We start from the raw sequence: 14,673 nt of genomic DNA, 5'->3' as shown, positions 1-14,673 counted from the left end.
TCTGGTGTTTTATTTTGTTGGCTTGAACGGAGAAACACTTTTGTCAATAAAATAAGCAAGAGGTTTATGTCAAGATTAACGATCTCAAAACAGATTGGGGTCGTCCCCACCGAAGATCAGAGAGCAAAATGGCCAACGATGGACAAACGAGAGACCAAACAGAAGTGTGGTGATATCTTGGAGGATCTAGGAATTCCCCAAATGTGGGAAACACGCAAATTTTTGCACCATGAAACCGTTGAATAAGTGACCGGCTTGTTAAATTGGGGACAGGATACAAAGAACTTTTAGATGGAAATCGAGAGAATTTGTTCTGCCCATCTGATGTAAATTATCCTGAAGGGATCCTGATGGAGATCTGAATTATCTGTCAGATGGTGGGAGAAAGGATCACGTCTTGCTTATTGCAAGGAAATTCTTAACTCTAAATGTAGGAATTTCCTTCTAATAAAAGCTGTCAGGCAATGGACTAGCCAAAATAAAAGCTGTTCCCAGTCACTTGATCTCTTTAAACAGAATTCAGCAGCAGTTGGACTAAGCAACCTCTAAAGTCCCATCCAACTACACAATCGTATGATACTTTCATAACAATGAATTTATTTTAAACAAGATTGGTAGCGGGGGTCAGAGTCAAGAATGGTATTCAGCTGGTTCTGACCGGTTCTTGCGAACCGTAGGGAAAATTTGGACTGGCCCTACCCACCCATTGCCGCCCCCCCCGCCCCCCCCTTTGGCCTCTGCCTCCCAACAATTTCTCTCCTTGCACCAAATAGCCTGTTTCGGTTTCAGCACAGCTTGATTAGCACAAGCAGCTGATTGTCGGAGGGATTGGCCTCCCGACAATCAGCTGCTTCAGGCTGCAGGGATCGCCATTGTCCATTGCCACCTCTGCGCGCCCCATTTTTGGGCCTGTTCTGATCCCCGCCGCCCGAAAATGGAGCATGCGGAGGCTGAATACAGGATGCGGAGGCTGAAAAGGGGCCGCACAGATGAGAGGCAGAAGCATTCTTTTTGTGGTGTGTGTGTTTCATCAGTGCTCATGCCATTGGTGCGCGCACATGTATGAAGCAAACTCCAAACCGATAGAAATTTTTTTTGAAACGTACCACTGGTCAGGGTGCCGCTTAACGTGGTGCTAATGCAAATGTATTTTGAGACATTGTGAACCAATTCTACGATTCCGGAGACACAATAAAAGAGAAACTTCATGCTGAAGCATCCTGAAGACCATTTCTTGTTTATCCAGACTGGCAATGATTCTGTTCAGATCGGTTAAAGAGGACTGTAAGTTCTTCTGTAAGATCCTAAGAAGCACTGAGAATGACCAGGCTGCAGGACATCTAGAACCACAGGTTGTGACGGGAAAGGTTCAGGTGCGTTGTAAGGGCAACCATTAGTTAAACCAGGTTGCAGTTCAGGCAGTGGGAGAGTAGCTTGGTCATCAAGCCTCGGCTGCAATCAGATCTCTGGTGACCTGGAATGCAGCTACAAGAGACCCCAGTTGGATCTTCTCATTTGTCCCTGCAGCCAGGCGGTGTCTGAAAGACAAGGAACAGGAGATGACCGATCGTCGCAGGATGTTTTGAAAAGAAACCTATTTCGCCGGTAAAGAACATCCTACAATGTTAAAGACTCTTCAAGTGGGTGTGAAACGTGTTTATAAAGGCCAGTTACTCAGCGAGCTTTGACCCTGCGGAATTCTGTGATGTTGGCGTTCTGCGCTTGCTGGAGAAAGGAAAAACCAGCTCTGTGTCGGGAAGCAAGCTTCTAGTTCTCACAGTTGCAGGCCGAATGAAACCTTGGCAACTTTAAGGCTGGTGGGCTTCCAACTCCCAGAATTCCCCAGCCACAAAATCACGGTGTCAAAGTGCACGGAGAAATTTTTACACGTAATCAGTGCTTCCTCAGTTCTCCTTCATATTCTCAACAGGTAAAATGACACATGTATTTTTTTTACTAGAGGGTGGAAGTCAGCACACCAATAAAAGCTTAAGCCTGCGTCTACGTTATCCTAAATATGTGAAAAAACAATGTGCACTGAAGAATACTCACTCCACATCTGCCATCTTGATCAGCAGCTGGATCCGAATAGATGTTGGGAAATCAACTGTAGGACAACAAGAGAGCACAGACAACGCTTGACAAAAATGATTCCCCTTCATTGTACGTTAAATAGCCATATGAATAGCACTTCTCTGGGCAATTTACAGAGTCAGCATCCTGCCCCCAACAATCTTATATACTACTGTGAAGCGGTATATAAGTCTAAGTGCTACTCTATTTCTACTATTTCTATTATTATTTCTATTTCTATTATTATTTCTATTTCTATTATTATTTCTATTCTATTTCTATTTCTATTTCTATTTCTATTTCTATTCTACTCTACTCTACTCTACTCTACTCTACTCTACTCTACTCTACTCTACTCTACTCTACTCTACTCTACTCTACCCCTATCCCTACTCTATCCTGAGCCTAGTCTATACCCATGATGGCGAAGGTGGTTAGAATGCAGCATTGCAGGCTCACTCTGTCCACTGCCAGCGGTTCGATCCTCACCGGCTCAAGGTTGACTCAGCCTTCCAAGGTCGTAAAATGAGGACCCAGATTATTGGGGGCAAGATGTTCACTCTGTAAACCACTTAAGAGCGAGCCGTAAAGCACTGTGAAGCAGTATATAAGTCTAAGTGCTATTACTATATGCACCTGCACCAGAAGCGATTAGCAAAACGGCTCAATCACATTTCTGCCTCACTCCAGCCTTCCTGGAGTAAATTTTTGGTGAAATAATAAAGAATGGCATCCCGGCACCTCAAAATCTCTTTTACCTCGATGAACAAACAAATGAACCTCTGTTAGAATGTCCTGTAAAGCCAAGCCCTTCAAGGTTTTCAGTTCCAGGATATCTGAGCAAAATGTCAAGGAGAGCCAGGTTCGATGGTATGGTCTGCAGCCTCAATCTCTCTCTCTCTCTCTCTCTCTTTCTAATCTATCTATCTATCTATCTATCTATCTATCTATCTATCTATCTATCTATCTATCTATCTATCTATCTATCTATCTTTCTTTCTAATCTATCTATCTATCTATCTATCTATCTATCTATCTATCTATCTATCTGATAGATAATGGTCTTTAAGAAAAAAGGAAAGTAGAAAAAAAAGGGGGAAAGATATCAAGAAAAATATTGAAGGCGCTTCCAGTATTCTTTCCAGCCGTTATAGAACAATGGTAAGGCTGGAAGGCACCCGATCCCATCTTATCCCATCTTTTCTATTCCATTCCATTTCCATCCCATCCCATCCCATTCTATATTTTCTATTCTATTCTATTCTATTCTATTCTATTCCATCCCAGTAAGCCCCCTGCACGTGGATTCCCATTTGAAGGATACTGCGGTAGGCAGAAGTGAAGTCCAGATTCAGCATCCAGTCCAGGATGTTGGCGATATCAGACTTGAGCGGCTGCCCTGTGCAAGTGTAGACGGTCTCCTCGGTCACTTTTCCGAAAGCCATGTATGTGCTCTGCAAAGGAGGAAGAGAGAGGTGAGGCATCACGGGCTCCTTTGCTCAAGGAGGGTCATTAATCCAGCGAAGGCCAGTTGCTGGCTTAAGAGGAAGAAAAGAACTGGACTAAACCACTGGCCCTTGAACCAACTTACGACCACAACTGAGCCTATTGCGAGCTGAGAAATTTGTTAAGCGAGCCTTGCCCGCGTTTAACGACTTTTCTTGCCACATTTGTTAAGTGAATCTCCTCCTCCTCCTCCATTTTCTCCTTCTCTTCTCCCTCCTTCTTTCCTTTTTCTTCCCGTCTCAGGTAACTCTTCTTTTTTTTCTTTTTTCTTCTTCTCCTCTCCTCCCACTGTCCCTCTTTTAACTTCTCCTTTTCTTCCTTTCCTTTTTTCTCCTGTGTCTCAATTTCTTCTTCTTCTCCTTCTCCTCCTCAACTTCTCCTTCTCTTCTTCCTCCTCCTTTCTTTTTTCCTCACGTGTCTCAACAAGAGGAAGCCACACCTGGGTGGGAGCGTTACCTGCAAGATGTTCAGGGACCTGCGCATATCGCCGTTGGACAGCGTCACCAAGGCTTTCATTCCGTCATCGCTGACATCAACGCTGAAAGAGCAAAGAGGAATCAAATAGGCTGCCGAGAACCCTGATGTTTCCTGCACACCCATCCCTTCCCAGCGATCCTACGCAACTGTGAAAATCTCATTTTCTGTCCAGCACTCTTCTCCAGAATTCTGGAAATGTTAACATTTTACCAACATCATTCCCAAAACATATGATCTCTCTTTGATAAGCTTCCATCCATGAAGTCTTGTCTTGCCCTCAGGTGCTTCGGGGAAGAGGTTAACCTCTCTGTGGCATCCCCTCAAATATTGGAAGACTGCTCTCATGTCACCGCTGGGAGGGGAGGATGAGTGGCAGGCCCGCCAGTGATGGCACAGGGAGCCATAGCAGAGGGCCCAAAGAGCCACATACGGCTCTAGAGCCATGGGTTGCTGACAGCCGCCTTAGTCCTCCTCTTCATAGCAGGCTCACTGATGTTCCCAAGCAGGAGCTGATGGGGGCGGATGCCACATTTTGTAGAAAAATCGTGGTTACAAAGCCAGAAAATTGCATCTCTGACTCCGTTCTGTCAACCCCCTCTGAGGCTTTTTACTCACTTCTCCTTCTCAATGACATGCTTCAACCGAGGAACCATGAGTTCTGGCGTCAAAGGGCCGAACCGGAACCTGGTGCATCTGGACTGTAGAGCTGGGATTATTTTGGAGAGGTAGTTGCAGATCAAGCAAAATCGGGTGTTCTCGGTGAATTTCTCAATCACTGGAAAAGACGTATAAAGTCAAAAGTTTGTGCTGGCAAATTCACGGCAATAGCAGTAGCACTTAGACTTATATACCGCTTCATAGCGCTTTCCAGCCTTCTCTAAGCGGTTTACAGAGCCAGCCTCTTGCCCGCAACAATCTGGGTACTCGTTTTACCCACCTTGGAGGGACAGAAAGCTGAGTCAACCTTGAGCCTGGTGGGATTCGAACTGCCAAGTTGCAGTCAGCAGAAGTAGCCTGCAATACTGCACTCTTAACCACTGCACCACTGTGGCTCTTTTAAGCAACCTTAAGGCAGACCATCAGCCATCCTGTTGGGACAGCGGATCAAGACGCCTGCCATCAAAAAGGAAACAGGAATCGTGTCTAGGTCTCTCCAGGATGGGGCATCAACTCACCACGCCGGAGAGCGTTTTGTGCATCCTGGGTCATGGCGTCAGCTTCATCCAGAATCACCAGCTTAAAACCTTTCCTAACAGGACAAGAGAAACAAGAACTGGGAACTCTAAAAATTCAATATATACCCACCCCCAGATTAAACCCATCTAGTTGTAGGGTTCAAACTCCCCTTTAATGCTCCAAATGTCCCTCAAATGCTCCCACGCAGTCCTTCAAACTCCCAATGTCTGTAATGGCACACCCAACTCTACCAATTCAGCATGTGTTCCCGACAAATGCTCCTCCCCATAGCGTCTCCTTAAATCTGAGTCCCCCAGGTGTGCCTTGTGAAGAGGGGCGGGACACTTTCCTCCGGAGTAGTCGGGTCAACCTGCGTTGTTCCCACCTTCTCTCCACTCTCCGTGCTCAGGGATCAGGAGGGGGATGGCCCTTGCTCATTGCCTGAGCTCTGGCACTCCTTATGTCCACTGCTTGCCCTCTCTCGGTCATCCTGCCCTCGTTCTTCCCTGCTAACAAGCCATCCCAATCCTGAGGGGACCTGGACTGCCTCAGCCTGCTCCTCCCCACATTCCTCCAAGGCCCATGAAGCTACCCCTCGATCTCCGTCGGCTCCAGCTCTGGCTAGTCCTCCGCCCGCAGATTCAGGCTCCCAACATGGGCATGACAGATATGTACACATCTGGCCAGAAAATTGTTTTTCCAAGGAATTCAATTTTCAGAGGAGAGAAGTCTCAAAGGTGCTTACTTGAAGATGGTTCTGGTGCTGGCAAAGTTCAGGATAGGCCCTCTGACGATATCAATGCCTCGGTCATCAGAAGCATTTAGCTAAACGAAGAAGGAACGTGCGTTAAGAGCCGTGGTGGTGCAATGATTAGAATGCAGTACAACAGATTAATTCTGCTCACTACCAACAGTCTGATTCTCATCGGCTCAAAATTGACTCAGCCTTCCATCCTTCCAAGGTAAAATGAGGACCCAGACTGAGGGGGCAATAGGCTGATTCTGTAAACTGCTTAGAGAGGGCTGCAAAGCACTGTGAAGCAGTATATAAGTCTAAGGGCTATTGCTATCCATCTCCATGTCTATCATCCATCCACCCACCCACCTATCTATCCATCTATCATCTCTCTCTCTCTCTATCTTATTCCTATCTTCCTATCTATCTTCCTGTCTATCTTCCTATCTATCTATTCCTGTCTTCCTGTTTTTCTCTTTCTTTCTTTCTTTCTTTCTTTCTTTCTTTCTTTCTTTCTTTCTTTCTTTCTTTCTTTCTTTCTTTCTTATTCCTATTTTCCTATCTTCCTACCTATCTTCCTTCCTGTTTATCTTCCTTCCTACCTACCTACGTATCATCTCTATCTCTGTCTAAGAGCCGTGGTTAGAATTGGTTAGAATGCACTATTACAGGCTAATTCTGCTGATGTGTTTTCCAAGTCTTCTTCCTAGAGCTTTTTAATCTCCATCTTTTATAACCAATATTTGAAATGGGACCCGGGGAGTCCTAAATATAAACACATAGAACAGGACCTTGCCAACAGAATGCTGCAACGTAAACAAACCATTGTGCTTGAAGGAATTTTCCCCCCTGCATCCCCTGGAAAAGCGATCCAGGTCTAGAAGTGGTTACCTCTAAAACCATGGAGCCAAATTCTCTCTGTTTGTAAAGCTGTTTAGCACAGGCGAGAATTGTAGACGTCTTGCCAGTCCCCGGAGGTCCATAGAGCAAGAGATGAGGCAAATGATCCTCGCTGATGAATTTCTGTACTGGTTGAGAGAGAGAGAGAGAGAGAGCAGAGATGGCGTCATATGGCTGCCCCAAGTGACAAGCAATAAACCTTTCGCTTGGCTGACAAATCACTTCTGCTTTACCTGTTAGCTTATCTATTTGTACTTCTCCAATTCTAGGGTGCCCTCATAGATGGTTGCATTTTAAGAGCACGCGCTGGCCCACAAGTCAAGGGGCACAAGAGATGAAAACAAAATATTCATTTAATCATCAAATTTGTATGGCCACCCATCTCGCCGAAACGAAGTCTGCCCGTGATGTGTATCAGCTTTGTAAATCAGTGTATAAATGTCATTTGGTGGCGGTAATCAGGCAGCATAAAAATGTAATAAATAATGATAAGATGAAGGAAAGGGAGAAAGAAGAAGAAAGAGAAGGAGAAGAGGAAGGAAAGGGGAAAGGGGGGAAAGAAGAAGAAAGGAGGAGGAGGAGAAGAAGAACTAGCTATCCTGGGTCCTTGGAAAGGACTTGATAGATGGACAACAATGCCAAGTCCAGTTTAAACATCTGGCGGACTGTCTGATAATCCATCATAATAATATTGTGTTTCCCCCCCGATGCCTACAGCAGCTTCCTTCTCTACTAAGGGGATTATTTTTAAAGCTGGGCTTATCTCTTTGATCTCTCTTTTTTCCACCATGCCACTCAACTACCAGGATCTATACAGAATTTCTTGCCTTCTACCAATTTGCAGGAGAATTTTCCCAGAGGTACATTTGAACCGGAGACCAGGATGTAATTACGCTGCTATACAAATTGGTTTATTGATTGGCCTGGAAGCAGACGGAGCTCAAAGAGGGGGCGGAGTTACAATCTGCCTTTATAGATTTATGCAAATTAAGGTCTACAAGTAATTGCATAGAGTTTTTTTATTAGGGATGCACAACAGCAAGGATTTGATCAAACATAGGGGATGATTTATCTAGTCAGGTCTGTAAAAGAATTAGGAAATAAATAAAAATATATATTATTAAGAGGTTATGTGGCAGGACTGGGAAAACATGGAAAAAACAATGTTTTGAAAGAACAAAGAGACCCTATTCTGTAAAAATAGTTTCTTTTTAGGGAGTTAATTTTCAGAATTGGGCAATAACAATAACAACAAATAGAATTAGAATTAAATTCTTTATTGGCCAAGTGTGATTGGACACACAAGAAATTTTGTCTCCGGTGCATAAGCTCTTAGTGTACATACAAGCAACAAGTAATAAGTCAGGATCATAGTCCTCATAAAATACAATCATAAAATACAACATTTAGGTATAGTCATACGATACTAAACAAGTGATCAACATAAATCATACTAAGGATACTAAATAAAAAAATATAAATTGTAATATACAGTTATAGTCATAAGAAAATAAGAAGATAGGTAATAGGAAAAAATGAGAAGAATAGTAATACAGCCTTACTAAACAGTTTGATAGTATTGTGGGAACTAGTTGTTTAGCAGAGTGATGGCAAGGAGGGAAAAACTGTCCTTGTGTCTAGTGCAATGCAAGCAGTTATAAAAGCAATTAAGAGCTAATTTAATTATAATAATTAACAATCCCTTACTATAGTCCATACAGGTTGGAAACGAGGGCAGCTGAAGCCTCCTTTACTGGCCACTCAAAACTGAGAGTGAACTGCACGTCGCTAAATATCAATATTTGCACAGCTATTGAATACTTACTGGTATTCAGAATGTCCTCATGAGAAATTAGATCCCCGAGGGTCTGAGGCCGGTACTTCTCCACCCTGCGAATAAAAATAAAATGCAGATTTTCACAACTAGAGAATCCGTATTTCCCAACAACTGGGGACAATTTTTATTTAGAGTCTCAGTGGCGCAGTGGTTAGAGTTCTGTACTGCAGGCCACTTCTGCTGACTGTCGGCTGCCTGCAATTTGACAGTTCTAATCCCACCAGTCTCATGGTTGACTCATTGACTCATGGTTGACTTCCATCCTTCCAAGGTCCCAGATTGTTGGGGGCCATATGCTGACTCTGTAAAACCGCTTAGAGGGGGCTGTGAAGCAGTATAAGTCTATCGCTATTTCTGTTTGGAGCTAAGGATGGAGGAAGCTCTCTCCTGTGCAGCGTGGTGGTTGCAAAAATAAAAATGCATTGCTAAAAGTAAAAAAAAAAAAAAGTGTTTTGACATGTCCTCAAGCACCACTTCCCACCCATTTGCTACTGGCTTCTCTTCGTTTTCTGTGCAAAGTGTGGGTGGTAAAAGGATGTGATACAGATAGATACAGAATTAACAGAGTTGGAAGGGACCTTGTAGGTCATCTAGTCCAACCCCTCGCCCAAGTAGGAGACCCTACACCATTTCTGACAGATGCATGATGCACCCCCTGGGGGCTCCTTTGCCCTCAATCAGCCCCTTTATTGCAAATCCCCTGGCTGCTTTTGCAACCCCCCCACCCAACATAAAACAACCCCAGCCCCAGCCAGGAAGGTAGAGCAGCACTCTGCACATGCTCAGAAGCACATTCTTTGCAGAATACCCGCCTGGGCATACCACTACGCTAAGCCCCGCCCTCTAAAAGGGACCCCCCCCCGGGGGGAAGAGCGGTCCCTCGCGCCTATGTTTCTGCCTAGTCCTAGTTCCGTCTCTTAGCAACCGAGCATCCTCTCCCCCGCCCGTTCTTTTCCTCCCCGCCCCCCGCTTACCAAGGTAAGTTCGCGCTCCTTCCGGCCACCGTCGTCGCCGCTGCCTCCGCCGAACGTTCCATTCTATCTCTCACCCCGGAAATTCCACGCAGCCGCAATTTCGCGCTTGGCGCCCTGGCCGGCCCTGCTCTCGCGAGGTGGAGCGAGACTTCCACGCGGGAGCTCCGCCTCCGCCCTCGTTGCTAAGGCCTCTTCGGACGGTCGCTAAGGGGTGCGGCCTACACTGTAAAGTGACGGCCGGGAAGGGCCAAGGCCTCCTGGCTGACTTAGGAATTACGCCACCCTCGCTTTCCACTCGCCTGGGTCGGGTTGTAGTGGTACACCCGCCCGACTTTTGGGGCTCTGACGCCTGGGAGCCCTGGTCTGCAGCGTTGCGTCTTGTTTGGGCTGACAAGCTGAGGAGCCGAGGGTTACGGGACCACCAGAAGATCCCAGAACTGCCTTCTGAAGGGGGGAGTCTATTAAAAAAAGATGAGGGGGCAAATAACAAAACAACGCCAAGCACCTCCATACTGTTATTGGGGAAAACCTGGCTTTGAAGTGAAGAGCCAGTGGCTTTTTTCCCTTCCTTACTCTCAATTTTTAGCAGCTTTAATAATAACAACAAAAATAAGACCGGAAGAGAAGAAGGTGAAGCCAATGTGGAAAAAAAGGAAAACAGAAACGAGCCAGCAAAATAATAAAGCCGCGCACGCTATGAAACTGAAAACTCTGTTCTTACAACACAGAATGAATATTGAATCCACGGAGAAATATTAATTGGAATTTCCATTACGTGCACAGAGAGCCAGTCTGCGTATGAGCTTACCCAGGTCCTCTGTTGGGGATTTTAAATAAGGTGAAACAAGAGTTTTTCTGTTGGAAGAGGACACGCTTTTGAGTTGCAGAATAAGCCCAGAGTTCTTGGTGAAATCTACATTTTCAGGGTGTAATTTAACCCTACCTTCACAAGCTGAAATCTGACCTCGAATCCAAACACTGATTAACAAAACAGTGCAACTAGCCCACAACATAGATCGCCTTCCAAATATTGCATTTCCAACTTTTAAGAAATTTCAACCCAACCCTTACTGGACATCCTCTGTGGAGAAGGTGATTTAAGCACACTTGAAGATCATGGCACAAATTCAATTTTCTTGTAAGTGGTGTGTCGATTTATTAAAAGCAAAATATTCCAACACTTCCAATAAGTTGTGCACCAGAAGTCAAGCTTGATTTGAAAGAGGTTCTCTTGATTCAAAATTACACTTCCCTTTTGATTATAAACTCAGGATTTCATTGAAAGCCTCGAAACATTATTGCAATGATAAAATACCTGAAGGTAACTTCAAAGCACATTTAATAATTCCTCCCTCTTATTTGCATGTCCATGTACCAGACACAATCCCTATACCAAACAGATCCTGCTTATTTCCTCTAGTCCATTTTCACTATAAATTGTGGACTCAAAGATTTGAAGAATCGTTACTGCAGTAATAAACATATTTGAAGGCAACATTTCAGTACTATGTTTAAAATTCCGTTTACATTTGTGTGTGCTGCAGCTTAGTGCCAAATGTATCAAAACCCTGAAGTTTTTGTTTACTTTTTTGTCCATTGACAATAGCAATATGTTTCTAATTCCCTTCAGATGAGTTGATTTCAACTCTTGTTAATACCCAGCCTACGGGTATACCTGATGACTATAGATATAGAATAAGCCTTCCTGGTACCTGGTATACTTACATTCTTCACAGTGGCATCCTAGACTTTTGCTCCAAAGGGCTTCTTATGCTCAAGCCTCTGCTAAGCCTGCAACAAATTGCATTTACACATTACGCTAAACCATGGTTTGTTTAGTACTTGAGGGGCGGTCGCAAAAAGAGCAGACTGAGGGCATCTCTAGGGCATCCGATGGCAGGACAAGAAGTAATGGGTGGAAGAGATACAACCTCTAGAAATAAGGAGAAATTTTCTGACAGTAAGAGCAAACAATCAATGGAATTGCTTGTCTCCTGTGGTTGTAGGTGCTCCGTTACTGGAGGTGTTAAAAAATAGACTGGACAATCACTTGACTGGGATGGTATAAGGTCTTCTGCCTTGAGCACGGGGTTGGACTAGAAGATCTCCAGGGTCCCTTCCAGTCCTATGATTCTATGCTGTATGTTCTAGCCAGTTAACTGGATTCACACACTTAAATCTGGTTAACAAACCCCAGCAGATCACACAACATACTAACCCTTTCAACAAATGGCATATTTGTTCAGTCACTAAGAGTCATGTCCGACTCTTTGCAACCCCATGGACCATAGCACACCAGGACTCCCCGTCCTCCACAGTCTCTTGGGGTTTGCCCAAATAAAATGGCACGTTACAGGTGAATAAAATCAATGGCTCCAGCTACTTATTCCCATCCCAAGACAGACTGCATAAAAATCTACCACTTCCTTCCAGGTGCCAGCCTCTCTTGAAATTGCCACACACTGTGGAGAAGCAGACTGGGAAAACTGACTGAGTGGATGAAAGCGATGAAGAAGTCACGGCTAAAACCCAGACTGCATCCCTCCCCTGCACAGATACGGTAAGAAAAATACATGCAGAATGAAAGCATATTTTACTCAGAATTCGCTCTGGCACAACCTTTGGGGTCTGAATGTATGTCACGTTTGAATATGAATCATTTGAGGCAACATGCACGCGCACACACACACAAACACTAGAAGTATTTGTTGGAAGAAATGTCCATCTGGGTTCAGTTCCAAGTGGGAAGAAGGACACTGGAAACATGGAGACTGCTTGGAAAGATGGTTTAATGGTGGGCAGGACCACATCGAGGTCCTGGGCGAAAAACAGCACATGGGTGAGAGAGGGAGAAAGATTTATACCCTCTGTTGGGCTTTGAACTTGTTTCCTGTTCCTATGGCAAGAAATTTATCATGATTGGTTGTCAGACTCCCATGGGGCTGTGCAGGGGTAACCCTGTAGGCTGTCCTGAATCCCAGGCTTGGTTGAGCCTTGCTGGATGATGATGTAATGAAAGGGCTTTGGGCAATTTCTATTATAGTTGTACCTGGAGTAGATCTTTGCTATGTAAAATAGACTGGCCTAGACTAGAGTAATGGTCCATTAGCAAAGGTAGGTGTGTTTCTGTGTGTGTGTGAGAGAGAGAGTTTCTGCCTCTTTGAGTTTCTATTTTTTAGGGGAAATATTCTGCCTTTTTAGTGTATCCTAACATATTTCATTTTCCTAGGAGAAGGGTAGGTTTTAACTTCTAACACTTCCCTGTTGACTTTGCTTGCCAGAAGTTTGCAAAAGGGGGATCACGTATTTACGGGACACTGCAACCGTCATAAAAATGAGTCTGTTGCCAAGTATCTGAATTTTGATCACATGATTATGGGGATGTTTCAATGGCCGTAAGTGTGAAAATCAGTCCTAAGACATTGAACAGTCTCTAAACAAATGGTTACAAGTCAAGGACTACCTGAAGTCAAAGGTTACGACCCCAGCCTGATAGAGAAGTTTATCTACTTCCTAAATCCAGATGCTCAGCCTTTTCATTTGAAGAAAGATGCTATTCTGCTATTTTCATCGCCCTGCTTTGCATAATTTCTCCCAAAGGTTTCCCCCCCCTTTTTAACCTCATCAATAGGGGGAACAGAATACCATATTTGGCAAGGCATTGCTTATATTGTGTGACCTCTAATCAGTAAGTTCGTATTAAACCACAAGCATTTTAAAAAAACAACAACCCCAAAACCTCAAAGCTTAGTGTCTCCTTGAGAATTTCCACAAACGCAGCTCAGTCACCCTACCCTCCTACACCGAATTCTGACTAAAGTTTCACTGTTGACAAGAAATGTTCCACGGGGAATCATGACATGCTGGTACCTCTCTCAAGTGAGATAGGGTTGCGGGCTTCCCAGGCACATGTTAGATAAGAATGTATTAGAAGCGAAGGAAGGGATTATTATTCGTTTTCTTGGATGTAAGCCTGTCTTACTCTGACTCATTTGTTCCTTCATTTGCCAAGCAAATTAATACATTTCCTTGGATGTAGCAGCCAAGGGAGGGAGCCTCCACACTTGAGGCTTCGAAAGAGAAGTTGGTTGAAGATTATATTTACTTAGGTAGATTGCATCTATTTAATGCAATCTATAATAACAACAACAACAACAACCGAGCTGCTAAAATAATTCACTGGACACTATGCCAAAAGTTTGGATTTGAGTATAGTAACAACTACTGGGAACATCAGGTTGAGAAGATTCTGGAGAATGAAAAAGTCGAGATCTTGTGGGACTTCAGAATTCAGGCGGACAGGCATTTGACCCACAACACACCTGACATAACAACAGTTGAGAAGAAAAGGGTTTGGTTCACTGACATTGCAATACCTGGTGATGCACGAATTGTAGACACGCAGCAAGAAAAAAATCACAACGTATCAGGACTTACAAATTGAAGTTGAGCGATTTTGGAAAAAGAAATCGTGTGTTATACTAATTGTAATTGGAGCCCTTGGAGCAATACCTAAAGGGCTGCCTCACTATTTGGAAATCCTGAATTTATCAGACTTGAATACCCATATTCTACAAAAATCCACCCTACGTGAAGCAGCTTATATCCCCTGACACTACCTGAACCGTTTCTAGCTCCTTGGTTGGACTCGAACTGTTGAGCTACCAACCAGCCCCAAAGGCTGTGAATCTCATGAAAGATATAATAGTAATAATAATAATAATAATAATAATAATAATAATAATAATAATAATAATGAAAAACAAGGGTAGCCAACCTAGGTGACTTTAAGACTTCAGCTCCCAGGGAGTTGAAGTCCACAAGTCTTAAAGTTGCCAAGGTTGGATCTCTCTGAACTAAAGGTGACACCTTAAAAAGTAATAATACCTCTCATCTTCAGGCTGAGAAATTTGCTATGTTGATTTTTCCAGATTGTAGGAGATGGCCCAGGAGAAGTCAGGCAGCTTCTCCTCTCCATCTGCAATCATTTTAAT

The 14,673-nt window shown here is 44.0% G+C and overlaps 1 protein-coding gene across 3 annotated transcripts in view; it reads right to left on the bottom strand.

The window, feature by feature from the left end:
- Window positions 1-1,214: 1,214 nt before the first annotated feature.
- The window catches only part of RFC5 (replication factor C subunit 5), a 315,947-nt gene continuing 302,488 nt past the window's right edge, over window positions 1,215-14,673 (bottom strand). Inside the window, exons 1-11 of one of the 3 annotated variants that reach the window (XM_026718638.2) lie at window positions 9,680-9,831; window positions 8,694-8,758; window positions 6,860-6,996; window positions 5,978-6,057; window positions 5,232-5,305; window positions 4,672-4,831; window positions 4,036-4,117; window positions 3,398-3,527; window positions 2,832-2,909; window positions 2,053-2,107; window positions 1,215-1,538 (exon numbers count right to left, since the gene is read on the bottom strand). In XM_026718638.2, coding sequence (XP_026574423.1) covers window positions 1,442-1,538; window positions 2,053-2,107; window positions 2,832-2,909; window positions 3,398-3,527; window positions 4,036-4,117; window positions 4,672-4,831; window positions 5,232-5,305; window positions 5,978-6,057; window positions 6,860-6,996; window positions 8,694-8,758; window positions 9,680-9,741 — 1,020 coding nt within the window. In that variant the 5' untranslated portion in view covers window positions 9,742-9,831 and the 3' untranslated portion in view covers window positions 1,215-1,441. Of the gene's footprint in view, window positions 1,539-2,052; window positions 2,108-2,831; window positions 2,910-3,397; window positions 3,528-4,035; window positions 4,118-4,671; window positions 4,832-5,231; window positions 5,306-5,977; window positions 6,058-6,859; window positions 6,997-8,693; window positions 8,759-9,679; window positions 9,832-14,673 lie in introns of those variants that run through there. The other 2 variants (XM_087913263.1, XM_087913264.1) reach the window with 2 other exon arrangements.

Source organism: Pseudonaja textilis, chromosome 15 (genome assembly GCF_049901715.1).
Source record: "Pseudonaja textilis isolate UNSWEBS1 chromosome 15, rPseTex1.2, whole genome shotgun sequence".
Taxonomy (NCBI): Eukaryota; Metazoa; Chordata; class Lepidosauria; order Squamata; family Elapidae; genus Pseudonaja; species Pseudonaja textilis.
This window is presented reverse-complemented; position numbering and strand designations above follow the sequence as displayed.